Source organism: Rhamphochromis sp. 'chilingali' (genome assembly GCF_963969265.1).
Source record: "Rhamphochromis sp. 'chilingali' genome assembly, chromosome: 12".
In the NCBI taxonomy this organism is placed as follows: domain Eukaryota; kingdom Metazoa; phylum Chordata; class Actinopteri; order Cichliformes; family Cichlidae; genus Rhamphochromis; species Rhamphochromis sp. 'chilingali'.
This window is the reverse complement of record NC_137939.1, coordinates 13,096,643-13,124,632: the sequence shown is the minus strand read 5'-3', so window position 1 is coordinate 13,124,632 and position 27,990 is coordinate 13,096,643. Positions and strand designations below refer to the sequence as shown.

At 40.6% G+C, this 27,990-nt stretch overlaps 2 protein-coding genes across 2 annotated transcripts in view; both read right to left on the bottom strand.

Moving 5' to 3' along the window:
* chchd6a (coiled-coil-helix-coiled-coil-helix domain containing 6a) overlaps positions 1–4,637 on the bottom strand; it is a 74,794-nt gene extending 70,157 nt beyond the window's left edge. The window contains exons 1-4 of the mRNA XM_080898682.1: positions 4,430–4,637; positions 2,723–2,816; positions 1,547–1,661; positions 154–298 (exon numbers count right to left, since the gene is read on the bottom strand). Of these exons, the coding sequence (XP_080754808.1) occupies positions 154–298; positions 1,547–1,661; positions 2,723–2,816; positions 4,430–4,513 (438 nt within the window). The 5' untranslated portion in view covers positions 4,514–4,637. The remainder of the gene's footprint in view (positions 1–153; positions 299–1,546; positions 1,662–2,722; positions 2,817–4,429) is intronic.
* Positions 4,638–4,953: 316 nt separating this feature from the next.
* LOC308407297 (E3 ubiquitin/ISG15 ligase TRIM25) lies at positions 4,954–9,760 on the bottom strand. The gene is made up of 4 exons (XM_080898867.1): positions 8,674–9,760; positions 7,733–7,872; positions 6,231–6,398; positions 4,954–6,049 (listed from the first exon to the last, which is right to left on the bottom strand). The coding sequence occupies exons 1-4, from the start codon at positions 9,298–9,300 to the stop codon at positions 5,341–5,343; spliced, it is 1,644 nt and encodes a 547-aa protein (XP_080754993.1). The 5' UTR covers positions 9,301–9,760; the 3' UTR covers positions 4,954–5,340.
* Between the last annotated feature and the right edge of the window lie 18,230 nt (positions 9,761–27,990).

The window sequence follows — 27,990 nt, the reverse complement described above, 5'->3', positions numbered from 1 at the left end:
ACCCCTGGACTAAAGTGTTTTAAATATGAACTTACTTCACTCTTATTTAAACTATCAGTAGCAGCTCAACACGACACATGAAAGAAACAAGAGATTTAAACTTTAATAGAAAACATGTCTGACGCATGCATGGGTGTGTGGGTGTGTATATACCAACTGTTTGGTCCTCTCAGCTTCCAGCCGTGTTTGTTGTCTTTCCCGGCTCGTGGCTTTGGCCATCTCTTCCTTTGCCGCCTCCATTTCTCGCTGTGCCATCTTGGCCCACTCTTCCTTCAGTAACTTCTGTTGTTGTTCATACCTTAAACCATACATATAATGAATATTGCTTACATTAATGGCAAACTGACACATTAAAGTATGTAAGATGGATTACAGATAATCCTCATGACACTTTGAAAGACCAAATTTTTTTGTTTGTTTGTAAAAAGTCTTTATTTTTAATTCAATATAATCTGAAATGAGTGACTGAGCCCATAAAGTCATCGGGAAAGTGTTTACAGAGGTCACAGCTCAGGACCTTTTTCCCATAGCCTTCTATTGAACCAGAAGCCTTTTCACATGGCCTGATGGTAGGTGTTACAAAGAATGGAGGTTTAACGCACACTAATCTTTTATACTGTTTTTCATGGCTTTCCACAGTACAGTCAGATGTTGTATGTATATATTTATGTATGTCCACTAGGGGGCAGTATAGAAACACTTTAAGCTCCCTCCATAGAATATTAGAAACATGCATTGTAGGGTAGCATCAAACTTATCAGGAGTTTAGTTCATTCATTAGACATGAATCAGAATGCTGACATGAAATAAGAATTACCTCCTTTTATCCATTTTCAAATGAACAAAATTACTATTAATGAAGGTCCTTATCAAACATGATTTATCCTGTGCAACACAGTTTAACCTGGGTCTCAAATGTCAAGTGATACCTGAGTTTAGCTTATAAATAGCAAAGGCCATGACAGCTAAAATAATTTGTGAAACTACTTTATATAGACACACTGGTAACCAATATTGAACTAGCAAGCTTGCATCTTGCAAAAATCAAACCTCTTTGGATACAAAAACAGCTTCCATCAAAACAGAGACATGTTGTACAATCGCACAACCCAGAATGGAAAAAGGAGCTTGATAATTTTTACAGGTATTTATTTATGCATTTACTTAACTTGACTTAATATGAAACCATGCATGATGCCCTGCAGGTTAAATTAGTCAGGACTCTTTTAGAAGAAGCTCTCGATTTAAAGGCTCTCTGAAATGATAAGCATCAGATCATATTTCTGAAACCTTCACAGTGTTGCATATTATCCTGTTACAGCTCATTTTAGTTTTTTTGATTGAGCCTTCAAAAAAAAAAATGTGGCACACCTTCCACATTTTTTGTTCTCTTTCCAACGCAAACAGAAACACAACCTTGTGATTTATAACAAATCACAAAAAACCTTTTGCTCCAATATGCAGCAATTCTATTTGCAATGCATTCAAATGGTCACCAGGCAGAAATCTTAACTAAAATCTGTATCCTGAATTTCCTTTAACTCACCTCCTCTGATCTTCCTTGCTGAAGGAGGCCGATTTGCTGGAGTGCGAACTGGGTTGTGCGCACTGCTGTGGGCCTTGCTGAGATTGAGAGCCTGAGCTGGCACTGTGAGAGGAGGCTGAACAAAGACAACAAATGTTCAAAGGAAAAAAGATTATCACACAAGGTAAAAACAACTTTGGCACTTTTGTGGCTTACAGCTTTACTGTCAAAATAGGGACTAATGCACATGTATAATTAATACTATATAATCAAACATTGTAATCTTTCTTAAGAAAAAAAATGTTTGTATGAACTAAAAGATTTTTCATGGCTCAAAATTTACTTTAGGTCAGACATTTAGTTGATAGTGAATCTGTGTTTTCTTAATAGAAGTGTAAAACCCTATACATTTTCTGGCAATGTTTGACAATTTGATAAGCAACAGTCGATTTCAGTAAATTAAATTCCACTAAAGAAAAAGAAAAATAGTGATTTTTTTTTTTCTTTAAACGAGGACACCACAACGTTTCCCTGGCTGCCAAAATCATTTCCCGCTCTCAGTTTATTCTGACACAGGTGTCCAGTTAGAATAGAATTCAACTTTATTGTCATTGCACATGTCACAGGTACAAGGCAACGAAATGCAGTTTGCATCCATCCAGAAGTACTTTAGCCATGATATAGATATATTACAATATATATATTAGCAATAATATAGATATGTAAGTATAAAGTTAAAAAGTTAAAAAGCTTAGTTAAAAAGCTCAGGCAACACATTTTTTTTCTTAAAAAAATATTTTCTCGTTAAACACGTATCAGCTGATGTGATACTGCATTTACAGATGAGACTCGAGAACCAGTTCCAAATTGTCCACTTCCCTTGAATTGTATGTGTCAAAGTTTATCAAGTTCTCACACAATGTTGGCACACTGTACTTGCAACTGCACATAGCAGAACAATGACGCCTAATTCACAGCGGGTGAGGTTTTTTCACACCTCAGTTCCAGTCAGTGTGTTCACACAGAGATAATAAAACGGTTAATATTGGGACTCAGTGAAACCTACTCCCACAAAGAGAGAGAGAGAGAATAAACTGTCAGCAATCAAAAGGGGAATAATTAAAACAAACTGGCTTCTAAGCAAACTTGATAAGTGCAGAGGCACCAATAGAATCTAATCTCAAAAATGATCACTACCTGTGTTTGTTTGAGGGCTTGAGGCAGGTGATGACGTGCGGTCTGGGGCAATGTTGGCAACTCCTCTCATTCTTTGCAGAACATCTTCTGACAGCTGGACAAACAGAGTCAACAAAGCATATAATATACACGACGTGTTTTATTTATTTCATAGAAAAAAAAACATTTGTGTAATCCTTCAGATAAAAAAAACAACAACAACAAAAAAGCATGAGCCTCTTAAACATGCCATTAATAGAGGATCACTGAACCTCTATTGTATGTGTATCTGTATGTGTGTGTGTGTGTGTCTTTGTGTATCCAGGGAAGTCCTTAAGCACTACTACCCCAAAAACCACAGGAGGGAGCACTGACTCACTGTTTCTATGAGTCACACTGAATGTGCAACCAAGGCAGGCTCTCTTCTTACAGACATTTTCACAAAAGATTTTAAAAGCACTTTGGGTGCTCAGAGTAGAAAAGCACTACATAAAAACTGTTTTTACATTTACAAACCTGCTAACCCCATTGCATTCCACCACAACGTATTAATTTCCAGTCGTTGTTTTTGCAGGATCTGAGGGTGTCTTCATTTCCTCATAATGTCAGGATATTTGGAGGCACACACCCACACCAGCTGACTTTCTGTATGTGTGCGCATGCAAGAAGTTTAACTGTGGTAAATTTTAATTTACCACTTAATCATGCACACCAACAGGCTAAAGGTGAAATGAGTACACATCTGCATCATTATGACAATGCAAGAATCTCCACAAACGAGTTCAGAAAAGAAATAAACATGGAGGTGTATGATTATCTAACTGATTTTGTCAGCGCTTGACAGGTGACCGAAAGCTCAGCAAAACTAGACATGCCTATACCCTGTTGAAATCATTTCTATTTGTTGTTTTGTTCATTATCGTTTCCTGTTTTAGAAGACGACAATTTAGTTATATATGCAACTGCATTAGTGTTTCATTGGTTTCACTTGCATACACTAACTCGCTCTACTTGGTTGTGTTAAAAGTATAAGCTTTCTATATGTCCAACAGCACGTGAAAGCAACACTGTAAAGAGGCGTCAACTCCACACCAAACCTCGTTTGAAATCTGCTCATTTCAAGCCATCCACTTTTAGTTAAACATATGCTCAGTTAAACCAACATGTTAGGCAGTTATGACATTTATACGAGTCTCCCCGTTTTTCTTTGATACACACTTACTGTGCAGCAGACATGTTCACGTAGGATAACAGCGAACTTTAACGTTTCAATGCAAACTAAATGTGTTATTGTGTTAACGTTGTTAGCAAATGCCAGCGACTAGGTAACAGCTAAAAGGTTTAATTTCGGGCAATTAGTTTTCCTGCTAAGTAGGCAATGTATATGCCGAATTTACCTTAAGGTGCTAAAGTTTTCTATATTTCTTAGAGCATCTGCCACGTATATTCTTTTACTTGTAAACAAGGAACATTACTATTTTCACCTTATTACGAATGGAGTTTGGGGTAACAACATTTTTTTTTTTTACATATTTCAGCTCTTTCAACAACCTGTCCCACCCTCTTCCTACCTTTGTACCTCCTCATTTTAGCAGTGACACTCTACCGGTCGTAGACTGATAGCTTGAACAAAGCAACAACTTAATTTGACAATAGCCAGTCAGCGCTAAACGAGACATTAAAGTAATGCTAACATGGCTTCTCAAGTGCTAGCTAAATTAGCATTACCTTGACTCCACGGAGAATTCTGACCCTGTCCTCATCGTCAACACCGAAGGACACTTTTCTTGTTGTACTCTCTCCCGAACCCATGCTTCTGCTGCAAACGCACAGCTTTCGTGGTGAGAAAAATGTTTATAATATGAAATAATGTTGCTGTCCTGCCCAATGACAGAATGTGAGACAGAAGGGATAGGGTTGCCAGGTTCTTCGTGAACCATCCTCCTCTTGCACATGTGTAAAGGTCAGATCGTGTGTTGGAAATGATAACATTGCGTGTGAATACGAAATTGTTAATAAGAAATTATTACATGTGTGTTCTGGGGGAAGTCAGATTAAATGCAAATTGCTTAATCGCTTTAAAAAAAAAACAAGGATTTACAGGCACACCTGGCAACTCCAGGGTCATAGTTGAATGGCTGAAATATCAACAGCCAATCAAAGGCTATATACGGCATAGATTATTTCTATGCACCCGTAAAAGTATTGAGACAAAGAAAGTTGGTCACAAGACACACAGAAACATTGCCAGATAAGTTTATTTATAGAATAAACACAAAACATGTCTCGGTTTATGCCTAAATGTCAGCGTCTGCGCACAGCAGTGTTTACTGTATGGGGAGCAAACACAACATTCAACACGTTCCAATAACATTTACAAAACACACAAAATGGAAACATGATCTTGTGACATAAATGTTTATGCCTCAAGATCTCACAAAAGTAGTAGGCGCCTGTATTGATAAATCTACTCTATTAAAACACCCAAAACATGAATAACACATTTTTGTAAACAATCTCATGTGATTGTAATGCTAAATTTATACAATGCAAGGCAGCAGACGTATTGCGGGTTTTTGTGTTAGCTGGAAGGCAGTTCACTTGGCTGACTACCCAAGCAATTTCTATGCAGGATGTATTCACATCCCACTGCTCAGTGTGATCCAGGAGTCTGGTGTGTTTGAAAGTATACTGAATACCGGGTAAACAGGCTCTTTAAACACAGCCTTTAAGGTGTGGAGATGTTCCCTGCGCCCTTTGGTGCTGTGGAACGTCAAAGTTCCCCCCTCGTAATCCAGTGCAACCTCAATCTTGACCGGTGGTGTGGTCACTTCCTTAAGGACCACATTTGAGGAGCACTGGCACACTGTCAGCTTGCCGTTTTTCCACTGCAGCCTCCAGGACACAGTGTTGTGCCCCAGACGGCTGTGGTCACCACGGCGAGGAATGCTCTTGTAGCACACGCCCAATGACCACATGCTATTGGGTCCCACTTCTACAACCCATACATGCTCGCCGCCAGAGAAACCCTGGCTGCACAGGATCTGAGGTGCACTCGTGAAACGCTCGGGGTGCTCCGGGTACGACTGCTTGTTGGAGCTGTATTTGACTGTGCGCAGATCGTTGGACACCAGCAGGTTGGGGTGGGCGGTGAAGATGCTGAAGGTGAGTTCCAGTGGGTTGAGGAGGATATGAAGAGAATCCATGAGGCGGGTCATTTCTGTGCAGAAGTCTTGGGTTTTGAGACCTCCCTGCAGGCACATATTATTGAGTGGAGCCTTTGAGGGGATGTTGGAGGAAATGGCACTGGTGACAACATGTCTCAGCTTTTGTTCAATCTGCATGAACCTGGAGAGCAAAGGATTTATTATTACTTACTCAACTCATCTAGCCATATGCCATGGGTAATAAACAATTAAATGTCGGTTTATCAGTAAGAATACTGCATCACTTTCACTTTTCTTTTCATTTTTACATTGTTCTATATATTTCTTCTTTTTAATTGTAATAGCAGGGCAGATTTCTGTACCTGTGTATAAAGATGCATGTGTCCGTCTCATTGAGGACCTCTGTGGCACTCTTTTGGGCCTCCATCAGCTGCTGCTGCTGCTCCTCAAGTGCACTCACGCCTAGCTGCCAGCTTTTGCGGCGCTGTCCTCTCTCCTCCTCCAAGAGCAAAAGCAGGCGATCCCTGTACCTGTATCACAGCACACAAGTGAAGCGGACTGGTCATTTTTATTCCTTTTATTATCGTGATGTTACTAAACAGAGTCAGGTAGATCGATTCATCACTGTGTCTGCTTTAAAGTTGTACATGCATCCATTGCGTCCATACAATGAGAAATAATCACAAAGCTCAGAAAATATTCAACAATCTAAGTTATAATCTGTGCTAATTAGATAAGGTTAGCCAGCTAGCCAAATGGTTTTTTAAAAATCAAACAAAAAAGCGAAACAGATAGCATCTGATTATGTATGTGAGTTGTTTTTGTTTTTGTTCTTTTAATAAATACCTGGTACTGAGAAAATGCCTGTGAGATGAAACTGGCTGAAATGCTGCTGGTAGACTACCTAAATGATAAGATATGTGCTAGGAGGCACACCCAGAAGTTCCTGAACTTCCAGAAAGTTCCAACCCTCAGCATGAACGTCCATATATTAATTTGGACAACCTATGACATAATAAACTCCTCCAAGAGTCCCTTGGCCCTGGGGAAATTGCAGCTATGCATGCTCAATATTTTTATTTAACTTAACGTACAACTAGCTCACACACAGCCTCACTAATGTGACTGAGCTCTACATTTCAGTCTTACTTCCTTCCAAAGATATACCTTCTTGAATGTTTTCTTGAAACTTACTAAAGTATTAGGGTGTTACAGACACCCTTGAATCTGCACCACAAAACAGACGCTGGTAGGCCTAAAATGCAGATGAACTGCATTAATTACATACATGCTTACTACATTCTTTGAGGGGTCGAAGTTTTGGTCTGTATTTTTATTTGCTGCTGAAAATATGAAGCACATCCTGTCAGAGAGAAGCTCCTGAAGAAACTGTTCTACCACCTCTGAAATATGCATTCTGGGTTTTCCACACCTTTTTAAAGCCAATATCATTTGTCATCTTGCTGTTTGAAAACATACTGTGCACGAACACTGGCTGACTTTTAAAGCATTTGGGAAAAAAAGATAATTCCTGTTCTTTATTGAGAATTCATTCCATCTATTTTTACATTGTGATGGTTGTAGAGTTTAACGTTTAACCACAAAAATCAAATGAAAACCTGCAAACATTTTTATCAAGTGCTTTAAAGTCAAAGATTCGTGAGGATATTCTATCAGAACAGGGTGTGTTTGGTTTTATGAGAGATTGTTGAGCGTGCATTCATACCTCATATAGTTCAGACTGTAATTGGGGAAATGTGTTTTCAAAGCCTTTAAGTCCATCTTTGGTCACTGCATTTGCTTAATTACACCACCTGCTACTTTTTAAGGCAGTGTTACTAGCAGCAAATGTGCAGCAGGTTACCTGTCCACCAGAGCACCTATGCTGTCCATGACTGTCACAGCCTTGCTGACCATTTTTTCTCCTACAGCTTCAGAGGTTCCCTGATCCTCTGCTGTCTTCTGCAGGAGTCCCTCTGTCAGCTGCAGTCTGCTAGAAATGACCTGCAAACACACATGTAATATGTTTTAAGATCTTTTGAGTTTCACACGACAGGATTCTTTCTATTGTGTATAAGCATAAAAGATTTCGGATCTGGAAAAACTGGGTGCCCTTTTCTCGTAAGTGCTTTCGGAAAACAAGTAGAGAAAACAGATCTATATATACATATATATAGTACTGTAAATGTTTTCTGTAATGTTAAGTAATATATGATCATATTCCATCAAAGTTTGATCATTTTCTGGTCCAAAATATTAAATTCAACGGTCTGACTTTGCACTTTTGAATTGTATGTATAGCACGAAACTGTGCACTCCCTTAGATTCTGCCAAAGGTCATCAGGTTATTCCTATCAGACAGATTTGTTTTGCATTCCAGATCTTCACCACTCCTCAAAAATGGCAGTGAGTCACTGAGGTGCCAAGCCCTTAATTTATACGTGAAACAAGTTCGGTTCCCATGTCTATGTCCCATGTGCATAGAGCATAGTCTTTTAAACATTGTTCCAAAATTATATTACAGGATTTTCAGGTTTTGACATTTCTCAACAGTAAGTTCCCTGATGGGATTCACATATTTTTATAACATGAATTATGCATTTGTATAACTTGAATATTTTATTCATGAGTCTACAAGCCCTGTCTGAGCACTACTTTCACTTTTGTGCATGCTCAGCTGACCCAGATATGCCCACATTTTGTAGGTTATCAATTTATTTATTAATACATATATAATAACCCCCCTTCCTAATATATAATGCTACAATATAACAGTAGGTAAAATGTTAATGCAGTCAAAAGTACCTTATTTCGGGCCTCCAGCGCTCGTCTCATCTCCTCTTCAGCTACGCTAAAGATGAGAACGTCGTGGCTCTCGTGATGACCCTCTACGACGCACGTGGTGCACAGAGACATCATGTCGTTGGAACAAAAGTACTCAAGGGGACGCTGGTGGATGGCACAGGCCTTCACTCTCAGCTCCGTCGTGGGCTCCACCACGGGGTGGGTCCTGAACAACTCCTTCTCGTGGTGTTTCTGAAGGTGTCTGGAGCAGAGAGACACCTCACACTTCAGGCAGGTCTTCACGGCGGGCGACTGCTCATCTATGCACTGATCGCAGAAAACCTCCATTTTGGTATCCACGCAGTCGGCTTGCATGTTCAGCAGCAGCGCGGTGGCCTTGTAGTTCTCAATGATGCTGCGAAGTTTGAAATTTATCTGCAGGTTATCCGTGCCAGGATACTCCTCACGACATTCTGGGCAGCGCGGCAGGATTTTGCCAGTCTTATCCGTGCTGTCAATAGTTTTGCGGATACAGAATAGACAGTAGTTGTGCCCACAGGGGAGAGCCACCGGGTCCGAGTAGAGCTGAAGGCAGATGGGACAGCTCAGCTCGTAGGCTAGCTGGTCCTCTGGCTTTGACAGCGACATGATCCGAGGTGGTGAGACGGGTAGCTGCTTTTGTTCGTGCTTAGTTTCTCTTCTTTTGTCAGGTCTTCTAAATACCTTTGACTAATCTTACTTAATTTCTCGTTTCTTATCACTTCTTCTCAACCGTCAAGCTGTCAGGTGAGTCTATACAGAACAGGCCAGAAGGGCAGTTAGTGCATACTTATCCGACCAGGAGGAGGTGTATCCACAAATGTTTGCAGGACAACATTCCGTTCTTAGACACCTTGTTTGCTGTGCTGCCAGGAACTGACACCATCATACTGGCTGCTGTTGACGGTTAAAATATTTCTGACAAATCATCAGAACCTGTTTTAGGAAAGAGGTATGAGGATGCTGAATGCTGCTGGAAACCATAAAGCATGAATTTTGGTTAAATAATACTTAATATGTGCAAAAGAAAATCCATTTTGGGGAATTGAATGCTTTCAGTTTCTTTAAAAAGTTCCACAACCAATAAAGAGTATCACCAAGCTGAAGGGAGAATTGTGGCTTTGTCTGGCAGTAGCTCAGTTTTGTTTCAGTTTTGTTGGGCTGGGAGGAGGAATTGGCCGTCCCATTGGGGTCTGGAATGTGGGGCCTCCCTGCTGCTGCCGAGTCGGGGCGGTCTGCTTCTCTCCACCCCAGGGAAGAGGGTAACACCACCTGGGTCTGGGTGCAGTTTCCCCCTCTAGGGGCAAGGGTACCTAGATCTGGGGCTTAGGGTATGCTTGGGGAGTGTACAGTGTCTATTTATGTCTGTCTCCACGTTGGGTGAGTGTTGAGTAATTGCATATGAGAGCATGAAGGTGGGAATGGATGTTTGTATCTGTGTGTGCCTGTTTGTCTGTGTCTATATGTCAGGTCGGGTATCAGACGCCACCTCTGTAGGGACATCTCAGGCCCTCCAATGTATGGAGGCCTATCTCCCCCACCATTCCCCCTTCCATTGGCAGACGCCCTCAGACATCGGTGCATTGGTGGTTCTTTGTGTCCGGGGATGGGCGTCCAGGTACACACCGGCTCACTCCTGGTGGCTGCTTGTCGGGGCCTGGAGCCTGGGGCTCGCTCGGGCCCCTTCGGGGGGTGGGGTGCCCTCGGCCTCTGGGCCTGGGGCTCGGTCACTCCGGCACAGCTGGCTGCCGGCGGAGCTCACGGGCACGTCACTGCAACTCCCCCTGGCCTCTGCTCCGCGGCTGCTGAGTGACCTCTCATCTGGGACTCTCCTCAGCTCTTTCTGGGAGAGTGGCACGGCTGCCCCTCTGTTGGTCTTCCTTGGTCTCTTGTGTTCTGGGGGCCTCTGGATGTCTGGAGCCAGGATCTCCTCTATACCTGCTTCATGTGCTGGAGGACGGGGCTATGGCTCCCCACACCCTCTAGCAGATCATTACATGAAGTAACCTTTTGAATACAAGTGCGCTCATGCTCACAGGTGTACACACGGGTGCTCACACAAACAAACTAAACCTTTTTTGGCTCCTACCTCAAAACACACTGTGCGCTGTTGATCTTATGTGCTGCACAATAATATTCAATATTTAGTATTTACTGTTATATTCACATAGATTATTGTGATGATGTTGTTTATTATATTGCTCTCTTTTTTTGCTTGTTTTCTCTTTTTTCTTTCTCACCAGGTGATTGACATATGTATTTTTTGTCTGTTTTGTTTTGTTTTGATTGTTTTGGTTTTATGCCCTTTATCACTGTTCCTCTTCCCCGCTGTTTTTCTTTCCCTCTTTCTTTCTCCCTTTTCTTTCTCCCAGTCATGTCTATCCCGTGTTTAGCAAGTGAAAATATATTGGTAAAGAAAACCCATTGGGCATCTTTCTTGGCCTTTAGACAATAATTCTGATGGCAAAAGAACCAAATGGGACAGGCGAAAAAAAAAAAAAAGAGTATCAGGAAGAAAGGTGACCGAACATGACGTGGTCGTTGATGTCAGATGGGCTGTATTTCCCACACTTTTTCATGTACTGGGTTTTTCCCACATAACCATCGCTAAGGGTTTATAGAGAGTCATCTGAAATGAGAAAATATCCAGTGAGCAGCAGTTATCTGGGTGAAAATACTTTGATGATGTCAAAGGTCAGAGGAGAAAGCCAGACTACTTTGAGCTAATAGGTTTGTTACAAAGAAGCTACAGAGAAGAACATCTCTGAAAGCAAAACAGACCAACAGACTAGGGCTGGGCCATATTATACCGTTCACGGCAATACCGGTATAATGTTAGGCAACGATAGGAAAATGAAATATCGCGATAGAATGAGTAAAACGCGAATGCGCAGTTTCTTTGTTTTCATACGCACATGGCCGATTGTTGAGTGAAACAGATGAACCAGAATTGGCTTGTAAAAATGGTGCAACTTCAGTGATGTGGAACTGGTTTGGTGTTTGTCCCTCAGATACACGACAAAGCACATTTTTTTGCAGAACATGCAAGCGGCTGTCGTTATTGTCGTATTTGTCGGACTAAGATGCTCTTAAATCTGGGAGTAATCTGGGTCCTAAACCCCCCTCTTCAGGTCAAACGAACACTGCAGCATCACTGAGAGTTAAAAACTGTCTAAATTCTTTCATCTTTAATAAAACGATCAGCATTGCTGCTTTACCAGGTGTAACTATGAAGTTTAACTTCCAGGCATCCATGAAAACAAAAGTTATTACATTTAACGGAGTTAGAAGTTAGCAGGAAGCTAGCGGAATTTAGCTCGCTAGTTTCGCTAGTTACCTAAGCATGATATTGCATGTTCTGACTGAGAGATTTCTGAAAAAAATCAAACGTACAGCTCTGCTATCACTTCCAACATAAATGAAGACAGGAAACTAAACAGCAGTGACGTTTGTAGGGTTACTGAAGTTGGGCTAGCTGGTATATAATGATGTGCTACGTGATCGCTAGCGACACAGCTATGTTAGCATAACATAAACAGTGAAGCTGGAGGACGAACACTAACACTTTTCCACTTATAAAAGTTAACGTGAAGGTTCTTCATGGTTAGAGACAAATGCAATCGCATGGCAGGATGCTGTAAACGGACCAAACTTCAGTCAGGAGAACAACTGAGATAATCCATCCACAATACGAGGTTAGCCATTAATATACTGCAACAACATGGGAATAGAGCAGCTGCCAGAGAATTCAACATTAATGAATCAATGGTACAGAAGTGGAGGAAGCAAGAAGAATGAGTTTAATAAAGTTTGATTTCCTGACTGCTTTGTTTCGCTTAATGTGCCTTATAATCCTGTGCACCTTATGGTCCGAAAAATACGTATTGCACACTGCAGTTTAATGTTGCAAAGCACCTCTTTTTAACTTCAGTGGATATTATACATGGTTATGCTCAGGATATGTCAGCCCATTTCTACTGGAAATGCCTTTTGGTTAAACTTTCAGCAAGGAATTTGCATTTGCACTGTTACATTTTTATAAAGCTTTAATGTACATAAAAACCAGCTTCTTGTTTAAGTGAAAATAAATGGAAGGTTGTCTTTTTGCGCTAGTAATGTTGTGGAGTTGTATTTTGTCTCGCATCAATTATATCGTCAGTTATATCGTTATCGCAAATTTTCAAATATATATCGTGATAAATATTTTTGGCCATATCGCCCTGCTCTACAACAGACCTTGAAGCAGACAGGTTACAGTAGCAGAAGACCACACTGGAGGCTACGCCTGTCAACTAAGAACAGGAAACAGAAGCTCCATTTCGCAGTAACTCATCAAAGTAAGATAATACAAAATTGTAAAAACACTATCAGTCCATTACAGAACCTTTGTGATGTGGCTGAAGGGAACAGCTAACATATCTCTCACTCTCAGGTTACATTAGCTTAGTAAACCTGTACTTTTGACATAAATCTGAGTAATTTTAAGACTGATTTAGTGTTGAATATAGAGAACTAATTTCCTCATAACATTCAATTTTACTGTTGAAAGTAAAATACTCATTTGTTCTAAATCATTATGCAGATTCCACTTTTGTGTGTTTTATCTATACAGTCACCACAACGGCTGAAGTGACACACAGGCTAATTTAACCTGTTATTCTGTGAAAGGTTTTCACTGAGAACTTTAGAGGCGGTACGCCTAAGCAGCTTTGCATTCAACTGCATGCTGACCTCTCCTGTTTGATGAATGTCACTGAATATCACCGATGTCATAACCAGAAAATTCACTAGAGCACAGACGTCAAACTTATGGGCCACATACAGCCAGCTTCGATCTTAACTCAGCCGGTTTCTTTATGACAGTGTCAAGAGGTTTAACAAGGCTTGACATTGTCAGGAAGGAACGTTTTCAAACCTGAGCTCATCATTAGAATAATCATAAAGTAAAAACAAGAATCAAAGACACAATGAAATTAAATTTCAACATAATAATGTAACAGTGATCAAAACAGGAATGAAATGCACAGATATTAGCAGCTAGCTGTGGTTAGGGAAATGTGCTTCTTAAATGAAGAAGACATGCTTACTAAATTATTATTTACTGATGAGCATAATGATGATGGCCACATTGGAACGCGGTGCTTTTAATTATATGTTAATTAGAATCTGCAATATTGATCATAGAGGATTTAATACATTGTATAAATATCTTTTATTCATTAGAAACTCTTTTGTTGCCAGGCATTGAAATAGAAAATATTGGACTCAACAGGCGAACTTAAGACATAAAGCTTATTTCTGAGTCATTTCAGAACAGATTTACTGGATGAAAGTAAAAGCGACTGTTGTTATTGTGTTTTACAGAGGTCTGCGAAGACACTTTGGTGTTTTCAGTAATAAGTCTACAGTATATCTATGTGGGACACAAATACACACATTCACACTCAATGAATCTTCTGTACAGTGTGACCTGTTTATTAATCCTCAGGGCTGGCATCACTCATTTCCACATCTGCATTGGGCTGGTGTTTGGAGCTCCAGGAGGTCTGCTTATGAGAGGGACTGGAATTGTTTTTTTTCAGTCCCTGGAGCTACTGGCTGACAACCAGAAACTCATGGGATACAAACACACAACAAGTCCCACCATAGGAGCTCTGATGGGGTGGCAGGGCCAGTAGGGGTATGCAACAGGAAAGCTACAGATCAATATGGACAAGTTGCAGATAAGTATGGAGTATGTAGGAAGGTTGGGGGTGACAGTGGGGGCAGCTGCAGGAGGTTTTCTATCCTCGTGTACTCACAGCGGGCCGTCAGCAGTGTTCATGGGTCTGTGTGCAGCCATGGTTCCTGCTGCTGTTATCGTTTGTGCAAAGGCATGAAACATGCTTGTGGTGTTTGCATATAGTATTAGCTATACTGCTTTTAATATGGTTCTACTGCTCTTGCTCTTGTCATCATTCTCAAAGTTGGAGGAATTTTCATTTTAGCATTGATAACCTTAGCTACTAAAACTGAATTCTGTGTCCTTTGTAGTGCAAAGGAGGATTTACCACCTAACATTTTCAGCCTTTCTGTACTTCAGGAAGCAGAGGACAGAGTCAAGCAGAAAGGATTTTACTCAAAATGGTAAAGGAGGAGTCAGTCTTCTTGCTGTCAGGAAGGCCAGACATAGGAGCAGGAAGGTGAAAGCTCAAAAGCCGGCGTCTTGTATTTCAAGTCCCACAACTTCAGAGCCCTAGCTAACACAGTACTTCTCATCCATAATGGAATTAAGGTAAAGTTGGTCTACTGTCTGGCCCTCCTCCACCCCATCTCCTGCACTTAAGTAGAAGTACAGATACTTGTGTTAAAAAAAATAATCCAGTAAAAGTACTGAGTCAACTTCTTTACTCAAGTTAAAGTGAAAAAATACAGTCTCTGAAATCAAAGTAAGAAAGTCCTTACTTCTACTATCCATCTACCATCTATTTTTATGCTCAAGTAACTCGACCTTCAGCGATATAAATATAAAACTAATATAATATTAGTACATGACAATACAAATGATCATCGAAGCTAAATTCTAGTTCTAAAGAACAAAGTGGTGTTAGGTGTGGCTGTGTGCAGACAGGAATAGGACCCAAGGTGCAGACTCCGGAGACAGAACTTAAACCAAAACAGCTTTAATGCTGAACTCAAACATAACATAACTGGGAAAAAAAGGTCAAAAATAAACTAACACCAGCGGATTGACAAAACACACAGCAAAATAAACGGTAGATCGCGACACGGACACAGAGAAACACAGGGCTTAAATACACAGAGGGAGCAATCAGGGAATGGGTAACAGGAGGGAAACACAGCTGGGGCAAATCAGGCCTAACGAGACAAGGGGAAGCAAAACCAGACACATTAACATCAGACATAGACTTTCAAAGTAAAACAGGAAACACATAACACAGACTGAACAAAGACACAGACTCGCACGCACTGCAACAGAGGGAACAGAGACGTGGGACCAGGGCAGACACAAACACTGACTGGACACGGGGATATAGCCACTAAGGACACACAGAGACGCGAACTAGACAAGGGGATACAGCTGACAGGGGAGACAGAGCAGCTAGAGAAGACAGAGACATAAACTATAAGACAGAACTCAAAGAAACCAAAGACTAGAAAGTGTAAATAATATAATAAACTCAAAACCCCTGGGTCAACGACCCAGGCATCCTAACAAGTGGGGGAACACTAGGATCTGTTGTAGTGGCTCAGCGTGGGGAAAATACTAATAGCTCACAATAATAATGGGCTGTGATCAGCTGACCTGCTGTTATTTGTGGATTTACACAAGTGAATTCAACAAAATGTAAGCAGATGTTTCACATCTGGGCTGAGTTCCAACATTTTTCTGTATATTGTCTTTATATCAGACAGTATGAAGTTGGTATGAACTTAAATATAAATGAATCTCTGCTACACTTGATGTAACCTTTCGCTGACCACCACAGTCACTGTGATTTCTCCACGTTAATGGTAAATGGACTGGTTCTTATACAGCGCTTTTCTACTCTGAGTACTCAAAGCGCTTCATACAACTTGCCTCATTCACACCAATTCATTTTTCTGCATAAGTGCTTTCTATCTAACAGTCACACACATGTATATGTCATTCATACTCTGATGGACACATCGGAGAACAACTTGGGATTAGTATCTTTCCCAAGGATATTTGGCATGCATACTACTTTCCACATCCTGCTCTACATTGTCACATTACATGTGTAAATCTGCAGTTTATTTCACTGATTACAACACACTGCACTCGTTCCGGCCCAATTTGACTCCTGAGTATGAACACAATCACTGCAGTACTTTCAGCTTTCTCTTTCATCTCTCTGTACCTCAGGAGTTTGATCCACAATGAAAAAACAGCGCACTCTAATGGCTTCAAGCTGGAATTTGAGCTCACTCAACAGACCAATGGACGTCAGATTCCTGTTATGCCTTGTGCCACAGCTGACTGTGATCTTGAGTGGGCTGAACTACTGACACAAGTGTCAGTTTTTCTGCTCTAGTAAATGAAAGAAATCTTTTTCAGCATAAAGTGCAGTAAATACATGTGTCAAGGTTCAGATATCTCATTACTCAAACTGTCTTATAATGAAAAAAGAGAGCTCTTTAATCACTGTAAAATCAGAAATTTCTATAGTTGTGAAATAACAGAAAGATCTCTATCATTTAAACATTTATTTATTGACTGTCTGTCCATGGTGTTACTGTGTCTGCTTGTGAGTCTGTCTGTTGAGTTCAGTGTCTTGTCTGGTTCTTTGTGTCTGTAAGTTTCCTGTTATATTCTGAAGGTCTTTGTCTCATGTGAGTGTGGTCAGTTTACGTTTCCCCTGTCTCGTCAGCTCTGATTTGTCCCAGGTGTGTTCCCCTCCTGTCTCCCATCCCTTGGTTACTGCTGTGTGTATTTAAGCCCTGTGTGTTCTCTTGCCTGTTGCTAGTTCGTCTGCGTTAATTCCCTGTGTCAACCTGTGTTCCTCCCTGCGTATTTCTATGTTCCCGGGTCTCCAGTTAGCGCTTCAGGTTCGTTTTGTTAGTTTTCTACAGTTTAGGTTATGCTTAGTTTCCTACACACCTCCGCCGTTTCTGTTTGTATCTCCATCTTCTCAATAAAACTCTCCTGCATCTCAGCTGCCAGCATCTTGGGTCCTAGTTAAATTCCACACAGCTCACCCCACGAGCCATGATACCTCCTAAGGAATTGTTGACTGCATTAATTAAGTCCACTTTGATGTTTAATTGGCTAACTTAATCTGAAAATACCATCGCAGATTTGTTTGATGTTGAATTCTCCCAATTCTTTGAATCTTTGGGCTGAAGGAGGGACAATACTCGGTGTATAAATGCTCAATCAACAATCATTTATTTCCATATAATTCAACAGTCAGAGCATTACAACGTCCGGACGGGAGAGATGCTACCAGAGGGTCAGGCACATGTCTCAAAATGGTGACGGGTTGCTCAGCTTTTTATAGTCTCTAGTGGCCCCCAGCTAGTCGTAAAAGCCAAAACATCACATTTTTTCTCTGTTACAGCGCCTAAGTTATGACCTCGGCAGTTGTTTCTCTGCTTTCTGTAAGGTGGGGGTGTGGAATGTGGTCTATCTATCTCCCCTGTCTTTAGACACAGAGTCTCCTGCTTACAACCTTCTCTTCATGATTCAACAATTAAGCATGTCAAGAAAACAGTGTAACACATTCCCAGCAGATCAAGGATACAGAGTGATGCACATTTATCTAATGAACTAATATGTGAATATGTTCTGTTAACTCAAAAGTATAATGAGAACTACACTACATACAGCTCACACACTCTATATTAAAGGGTATAATGTGATCTACAGCAGTATTCTAATTCAACTACTTTGATTACATATATAAGGTAACATATAATAACAGAATAATCTAATAATTCCCCCTTTTGATCTCTGAAAGAGATCACTTACAACATGCACTCCAGGGTCGCAAGGTCCAGGTTTTCTTGATCCTGAGGCCCTCTGTCCCCCTTTAACGGGTGGACCATATGTGGGATGACCTCTGTGTTCACGCAGTTCAGATGCAAGCAAAGTTAGATTTACAACCATAACAGCAGTTACAGATGACTCTCCCATCACTCCCCAATTCTCCCACAGCTTTATTTTGGTGCTCCAGTTTTCCACTCCCATTTTAATGCCCCCTTATACCTTTCAAATGTACTTAGACTAGAACCTCTGTCTAAGGAGCTTTTAACCTTTATTTTTATTGCTGCAGCTACCAGTGTCTTCCAGTTGGGTGATTCTCAGCTTCTTTCTTCGACCTCCGGGGTTAGACCACCCTTTAGTCATTGCACAGTTCTGGGGATTATTCTGCCCCGATTTCAAACAAAGATCTGTGTATTTTGGGGTCACCGGCGTGTCCCCCTTTTTGCCAAGAGCCTCTTGAACCTCGTTGGTCTGGTATTCCTGGTTTTCGCCAACCCCTTCATGGTTATTGCTGTGTTTGTGGGATCCATCTTCTCCAGGAGCCCAAACGTCATGACACTTGACCCCAGTTGCTGTCTCGGCAGTCCCTACATCTGTCCCTGCTGTGAAGGGTCCTCACATCTCCGGGTCCCCGTCTGGTGTCTGTTCCTTTCTCTGCAAGAGACAGAAAACCAAAACACCTCTCTCCCTAGCCTTGATAATCTAATATTGTTATCCATTATTGTTCTAATGATTCAAATTTGGTTCAAAATATTATGTTCAGGACTTATTCTAATCATAATCTATGTGTGTGTAAAAGAAATCAAAAATTAATGAGTCATCTCTAAGTCTAACCCATTATATGCTTAAGTTTGACCATATTATGTTCAAACTCAACTCCCCCGTTTTGACACACTCCCATGTGTCAATTCACCGGAGCTAGACACTTAAAAGAGAAGGTTGGTGACATCATATCTCAGAAAGTATCAGAAATTCTTCTCTCGAGTACCGTTGCTCCAGCCTTGTCATCCCTGAGGATCTTCGATCCCGAAAATGTCCCTTCTCCTCATGTAATAAAGTCTGTCATCCTTCCATGCCCTGGTAACTGGTCCATCCAGAGCTGTAACATTTTGAAATGTACATACAACAAGCCAAACCACACCTTGGTCACACCAACCCTTTTCTGCCCTGAAGATGTCCAACACCATCTTAGTCTGGACCAGGGTTGTAATAGTTTTGCAATTTTCATCAGTTTTAATCAGTTTTTACCAATTGTTTGCTAGTTTAGTTTAGTTTTTATTTTCTGAAAATCCTTAGTTTCAATTTAGTTTTATTTGTGTTTTGCAAAAAATTAAGTGTAACAAAATCCCAGTTCCATCATATCAGTCATGCTCTTCTGGTTATCCTTGGGTGTTGAGACTAATAACTATTAACTCTTGCCGCACCGAGTGGTCCTAATTTTGGTTGAAGTGAATTGATAACCTTTTGAAGGCGATTGTTTCACACCTTTATTTAGATGTCCCAGTCCTGTTGTCTCGGGATACATCACGCTGCCTTATCTGGGGTTAGCTGTTTTCTGGGGATGCGGGTTGAGTGGGTGAGCTCTTCAAGGAGGGGGAGTGTGCTCCCCCTGATGAGGTCTTCTAGGTAAGCTAGGTTAACCTTCTTGTGTGGGCTTTTCAAGTGCACTTTAAGGTTAGTGGGACTTTTAGTTTTATAAATGTCCCTCATGACCCCCTGATGACCCAGTATTTCATTTTTGCACACTGTAGTACACATTTTAGTTTTTGCTTGTAGCTCGCATACTCTACTTGCCACTCCTCTAATTCCTGATGTTTCTTAGAGAGGGCAACAGTACCTTTAAAATTATGTCACATGTGTGGGGGTGTGGCCTTGCCAATTGCTTTGCCCACCTTTTCAAAATGGCTGGCGTGCCCACAAGCACATTTCATGGAAAAAGAAAGGTAAGCTTGATATTTACATTTAAAATGTTTTGTTAAACTCAGATTTTTATTTTATTCTTTTTGCAAGTACCCCTCCTCGGTGGCGAGAAACTGTTGGTGTGGTCAAGTGGGTGCTCTGGAAACAAACGCTCAGGACAGAACAGTTATCAGTCATGTACTTCCTACAAATTTTGCATATGTTTTATTTCACATTGATCCTCTGAGTGTAATGGTACATTTTAATTTGAATTTATCCAAACTAAACACAATATTTTCTTTATTTACTTTGCTCTTGTTCTTTTTCAGTACCACATCCTATCAAATGTCCCTGTCGATTATATTCTACATTTAATAACTTACTATTTCAAGTGAGAACCTAAATCACGTGGACCAATGTTTATTATTGCATATCTCTATTCTGAATGTGGCCAGTCATTCATAGGTATTGTTCAATTTTGGCGATTTTCCTCTATAAAATTTAATTGACTTTTTACAGTGGCCTGCTATGGTTAATAATAACATATTCCAGTCATGAGTGGTATCAAAAGTCTTCTCCACTGTAGCATTTGGCATTCCCAATAATATAACATGATACCTTACTCAAAACACAGCTAATATAGCACAGTTTTCTTAATGCAAACATCGGTAACTCAAAATCAGCAACCACAGTGTTAAGTCTGCAGTTCATACTTATGTGAAGCTAGAGTCTCCTCCTCCAGTCTCTCTTATCCTCCTGCTCCTGAAAAAACAAAACAAAACAAAGCGAAGCATCCACCCTTCTCTTGTCGGCTGGGTGAATTGTTTATGAATTGTTTATTGGCATTTACGAATCCTAAAGTTGGTGCAGTCATTGTCTCAGTATCAAGTCAGTCAAAACTTTTAGTCGTCAGTCCATCACAGTCCATTCACATGCATACCTCCATACACATTCATACCAGATGTTGCTGATAATGGAGTCTCCCGCGCAACCTATTCGAGCCTCCATCACCAGCAAGATGACGTCATCATTTTAAAGGAAAACAATTCCTTGTTGTTTTTTGGGCCGGATTGACTCAGTGCAATCCTTTTAGACTCAGAACTTCTCAGTGTTCCCTATAAGTGAATTTCTCCCAAGCCAATTACAATCATGGAGAAGCACACTTTGCAACTGTTTTTGTAAGAATATTTTATAGCGCTTTAAATTTCAATCTTTCAGGCCTTGTTTAAAGAGCTGATTGTTAAATCATGAACTCACAAAATATCAACATATCACCACCGGTGGATCACACCTCTCAGATGTTTTTTCTCCAGTGCACTGTAACAAAAACGAAAACAGACGTAACCAACAAAACACTAATAACAATAACATAAACTAGGGCCCGTTGCAGACATGTCCAAGCATAAAACTATCCCTCTCTCGCTTACGAGAAAGAACACAAGCCAAAGCTCACTGATAAAATCAAGCTAGCGCTAAACAAAACCAAACAATCAACCAGAAATTCACAGGAACATTTTGCTTCCTGCCGGGACAATATTGTGTGGGAATGAGAACCTCAGGTGCCGTAACACCTTTTGTTCCTCCTTGAATTAAAACTCAATCACAGAAAATGCCGTACTCCAACCTAAACTTACACTATTAATTCATCATTTTCACTCTGTGCCACTGTTCCTCATCAGGGCTGTGTGAAGCACAGCAAAGAATTCAGTCAAGGCCTTGAGCCATAAACAGACATCACGCACAGACATTGTTTTCATAACCAAACTTTTTTAGACCTTATTCCTAAAATCTACATAAATGCCCTCTGGGTGACATATAACACATTCTAAGTATTTAATGGTAATCAATGGCTCCTCATAAAAATTATGCATTGGGATGTTTGTGTGCAGCATTTTGCATATCAGCATAAGCAAAGCATTCTTCATTGCATCAGCGTGTATGTGTGTGTGCGTGTGGATCACTCTTCATTGCACAAGCGTGTGCATGTGTATGTGTGTGCATCACTTCTCAGTGAATCAGCATTCCCGTGTGTGTGTGTGTGTGTGTGTGTGTGTGTGTGTATGTATATGTGTGTGTGTGTCATTTCTCACTCACTCAACGAGTGCACGTGTTCATGTGTGTATTTCACTTCATTCTGAATCTGTGTGTTTGGAGACGTGTGTGTGTGTGTGTGTGTGTGTGTGTGTGTGTGTTCATCACTTTCCTGTTCTGGTGTTCTGGGTAAACCACGGCCTGAAGCATGCCCTGGGGTCCTGCCCCCCTCCTTTTCAGTTTGTTTGCGACCATTGCTGCTGCTGCTGCTCAAAATTCAGTCCGTCCTGGTTCTGACCCCAATTGGGGCAGTCCTTTCTCCAGTGTCGATGTTCACCGCAGGTGAAACCTGCATCTTCTTCTGTGTTTTTGTCCATTCTGAGGTGCCTTCTGTCCTCAGTTACTCCTCTTGTCTCGGTCACGCCCTTTTTCGCCACCCGATCATCCGTGTTGGTCCATCACTGTCCTGCACAGTGTGAATGCAAAGTTATCAAGGTCAGCATTCTTTCGCTCGGCCTTACTTTTCATTCGGGCTTGGCGGGCGTCTCGTCACAGCTCTGTCAGCTGACGCAGTCTGGGAATTTTCCCCCGTGTAGTGAAACGGGCCTTAGGTTTAGTGCTCTCCGTCTCGGCTGCATGAGATCACATTCCTGCAGGTCTGTTGACATTCTCAGGTCGTTGTTGTGGGTCCAGCTGTTGCAGCATTTGGTCAGTGTCACGTATGGGGGAGAGCAGGAGTCCAGTCAGCCTCGGCTTTCAGGGCCGGCAAAGCAGCCTGTAATTAAATATGTATAGAAAAAACAAAAACAAAACAAAACAAAAACAAACAAAAAACAAAAACAAACGAACAGGAAAATGATGTTGTGTTGGCTGTGTTATTCAGAGGGGAGACAATGGGGCCAGGCCCTGTGTCAGCCTTCTTTCCCCCTTTTTTTTGTTTTTTGTCTCCCGATATAATCAACTCCTAACCCACCAAGTTGACAGGACAACACCGGTATATGTTAAAATTCTTAAGATCATGTTTAAAAGCCCAAAAAAGGAACTTTCTTTCATTCAGTAATCACTTTTATTAATCAATCAACAGAAAACATGTCACAATTTGAATCTTTTAACCACTAAATTTGTTGTGTCTTGCCTGGTTGGTTAGACCAGTGTTCCTTTTTTTTTTTTTAGTTAAATTGTTGTCCTGCAACCCAGAGGGTTTCTTTGTCAGTAATGTATAGACTTCATCATTTAAGTATGTTAATTTTTCTTTAACCTTGCTGGAAAATCTTCACGTGTTCATGAGTGTAAGCTGTTTCTTCATTGCGTGTATGTGCATTTGTATAAAAGCAGGTTAATTTTATCTTTTCTCAAACTAGGCGTTACCTTAAAAGGAGCCTTTCTCTCAGATTTCTCTGCTTGTGTGTTTTTGTTTCACCTTTTTGTTGTGATGCTCCGGACGCCTTCCCAACCTCCACAAGTCCGTTGGCCCCAATTTTATGTGTTAAAACTTCTCTTAATTTCTCCTCTAATTCTCTCCTCGCTGCTGTCTTTTTCACAGCTGCTGATTCGTGCTGGGTGTGGTTCCCATTACCTATAATCACACTGCACCATAGACCAAAATACCCCTTTCTCTGCGCTTATGACCGCCACAACGGGGCAAAGTCGCATCATAAAAGTGATGCTTGCATCCCCGAAGTTATACCTGACATCATAAACCAGGTTTTGCTCTATGTACTTAAAATTTTACTTTGTATTATGACCGCAGCCCTTAAAACTCGACTGACGCCACAAACCACCGTCAAAACCTCTATCCAATGTACTAAAACTAGCACCAACCACTACTGCACTTCACGGCCGCACCACCGGAACACGCCGTATCATAAACCAAACCTACGGACGTGTTTCGCTCTCGCGTTGCCAGCGTTCAACTGCACCGTGAAGCCAGCATCTGCTTTTCCTTAAATCAACTTCTATTTCATTTCTGCACATTTATCTAATGAACTAATATGTGAATATGTTCTGTTAACTCAAAAGTATAATGAGAACTAAACTACATACAGCTCACACACTCTATATTAAAGGGTATAATGTGATCTACAGCAGTATTCTAATTCAACTACTTTGATTACATATATAAGGTAACATATAATAACAGAATAATCTAATATTGAACAATCTGTCTTCACGTCACTGATGGTGGTATAGAAAAGTCTTAGACATGCTCTTGGCAGACAGGGGAGGTGTGTGTTCAGTGTTTGCTATTATTTGCTCCACTTTTGTTCTGAAACACACAACTTCAGGAGACATTGATGGAGTACCGTTGAGGACCTGGAAAGTGAGGACAAGAATCAAGGAAGTTAGCATGATTATCCACTTGAATGCGTTGAATCTTTCTGACCAGTTGATCACCAAAAGGCAGATCACACGAAGCCCTGTTTAACAGCTCGTTTGGAAGTACTGTTAGTTTTTCAAAGAGCAGCAGGATTGTGGGGTCGCAAATTTTAAAGGCTTTGCAGAATTTCTATAGGCTGGAAAGATGTTGATTCAGGCTTTTGGAACACAATTGAAACCAAAACACAAAATCTACAGGAGATGAGTGAAGTGTGATGCCAACAGTTTTATTGAACATACAAGATTAACAAAGATTTAGAAGAAAGAAAAGCCCACTAGGGTGTTCGCCATAAGTACATGCAGGCCAAACACCAATCAAGATAAATAAAGATGAAGACTCCCGGGACTCTTCTGAGGTCCTTTTACAAAACAACAGCTGGGTATCAACAGGTGTTCACATAACAGTAGTGCAAGCTATGTTAAAAATATGAATAATAAATGACCTAAGTATATGGGTCACAAACAATACGAGAACTTGAATCAACCGCCTAACATTGTCATTCCCTAAAATATTCCCTTTCCATCTACAAAGCACTTCCCATTAATGTCAATCTAGTGTATAAATTCATTAAAAAACAAAACAAAATCCCAACAGGAGTTCTGGCAGTGTGCAAGTTAGCGAACAGTGTACAGTTAGTAAACTGTCTCATGCTTTAAACACCTTCAAACTGTGAACTTCAGAGAAAAAACTGATTTCAATAAAGTCTACCGCATGTACACGGGTAGTTTTTTTAAACTGATATTTCCAAGTGTGATTCTGAGAAATAGTTCTTTTATGTCAAGACCCAAAAATATCTCAAGCACTGTTGAGGCCATGCCAAAGAAAATGAAGAAACTTCAGTAAAGACAAAGCCCATAAACAATAAAAAATGATGTCAGAAAATGTGATAAAGGTGCAAACATTTCATGTTGCGAGACAAACACTTTTTCTTGTCCATGTGTGAAAAAAGAAACTGAGCTTCTGAAAACCTTTTCAAAATGAAGTTTTTTTTTCCGAATGCTCATTTTTAAATGATCCAAACACTGTTTATGTGATCTGCCATCACCATTTTCTAAGAATGAAACTTAGCATGTAGGATGGTTTCCGAAATGCATTTTCAACTGTACTAAAGTAATACAGAATGTGGCTTCTCACCTGTGTGAATTCGCATGTGCATATTCAAGTGACTCTTCCTAGTAAATCTTTTCCCACAGGTGCTACAGCAATGTGGCTTATCACCTGTGTGAATTTGCATGTGTCTCTTCAAGTGACTCTTGCTAATAAATCTTTTCCCACAGGTGCTACAGCAATGTGGCTTCTCGCCTGTGTGAATTCGCATGTGTATATTCAACTCACTCTTGCTAGTAAATCTTTTCCCACAGGTGCTACAGCAATGTGGCTTCTCGCCTGTGTGAATTCGCATGTGTGTTTTCAAATTTGATTTTACATGAAATCTTTTCCCACAACTACTACAGCAATGTGGCTTCTCGCCTGTGTGAATTCGCATGTGCATATTCAAATGACCCTTCACAGTAAATCTTTTCCCACAGGTGCTACAGCAATGTGGCTTATCACCTGTGTGAATTTGCATGTGTCTCTTCAAGTGACTCTTCCTAGTAAATCTTTTCCCACAGGTGCTACAGCAATGTGGCTTCTCGCCTGTGTGAATTCGCATGTGTGTTTTCAAATTTGATTTTACATGAAATCTTTTCCCACAACTACTACAGCAATGTGGCTTCTCACCTGTGTGAATTCGCATGTGTTTAGTTAAGTCTGACTTCCAAATAAATCTTTTCCCACAGGTTCTACATAACTTAGCTGTCTTGGAATTTTGAACTGACAAGCCTGATACGATTTGCTCCGACTTATTTCTGTGTGAGTTACCATCCTTGCTTTCATCCTCATCTGTGTCAGAAGAGTTGTGAGAAAGGCACTGGTCACAGCATGGTTCTGATTCACTGTGGTCACTTTTTTCACGAGATGGAAAATTTGCAGTCTCCTGCATTAGTACAAGCGGTTTTTCCTCTTCAGTGGTACTGAGTTCCTCCTGTTCCCCTTTAATCTGTGAAGGATCCTCCTGGCCTAAACTGGAGTTCTTCTCCTGGTTACAGACCTGCTGATTTGTGAGCCCCTCCACATCCTTACAGTCATGTTGTGGAAAATCTGAAGGGACAGATCAAAAAGCATACATTTTTTGCCTTAACCATTAGCAAATCTCCACATGGTAAGCATGTTGCTTAGATATACCAATGAAAATCATGTTGTGGGGAGAAACAGTTTTGCTGACTCAGTGAAAACCATTTTGGCTGCTCATTTACAAACTCTACAAATAATATAAACAGACCATCTACGATGAGAAAATAAAGACGATATATAATCAAACAAAACAAAGTCGTATCCCTGAAAATTTTTAATCAAAGTGCACAAAACATTTAAAAGTTTATTTAAAATTAGTTAAAAACTTTACAGGACACTCACTGCAGTATTTTTTTGTTTATTTTTTAGATTGCCTGAAAGTTGGGGAGAATGGCAGGTAGAACCTTCACCTTTCAGGTCCCTCTTCTGTGAAAACAGCTGCCAATTTGGATTCGGAAGACAGATACCCTCTCTACTTTTAAGATTAGGCTTAGGTCAGTACTGTTGGGGCAGTTAGCATTCTCTTAAAGTCTCTTTGTATGTTTTCCTGTCTGGTGGCCTCTTGTTGGTTTACATTATGGTTAACACTAGAAATACTGACTTTTTTCTTGGTGCAAGTCCCTACCACTAGATTTACTAACCCCGTGCAAATTTGCGTAAATTCCCTGAACCTAACACCTACTAGCACCCCCAATATATATATATATTAGGGGTGCAACGATACACAAAATTCACGGTTCGGTTCGGTTCGATACTTTGGTGTCACGGTTCGATATTTTTTCGATACAAAAAAAATGTTCATGCCTTTTTAATTTGTCATTTATTAAAATTATAAATATATATTTTAACTCAAAAGTACAGTTTTTAAATTTAACCCTAACCCTTGTGCGCGTTTTTTATTTTGACAGCGAATGCGCACCTGTGGACCACTTATGTGCAGCCCTGGTTATATAGCTCGTCATATTGCAGCCACAGAAATTATTTTGTCCATGAAACCATAAAGCTGCACTTTCTTTTTGCCTTATAGTCTGATTTGTCATAACTTCTCCGTTTTGTGGTAAGCTTTTATTTGGCTGTCACTTCTTCACCCTGACCTGTCTTATTTGGCTCAGCAGAACTGAAATGCTTTTACACGCGCACTCACATAAGCTCAGCGATTCTCTGCGCGATCAACCTCTCACATGTTTAAGCTGCGGGAGATTTCACTTGTCATGTTTGCATAGTAAGCTAACGATTAATAAGACGATGTCAGAGGAATTGGTGAGGAATCACTCATCTTTGGAAAAGAGAGTTTATTACAGAGAAATGGCTCTTTCCAAAATAAAAGCTATACTATCCGCTTCTTCTGGGCTATATTCTCAGCAGCATA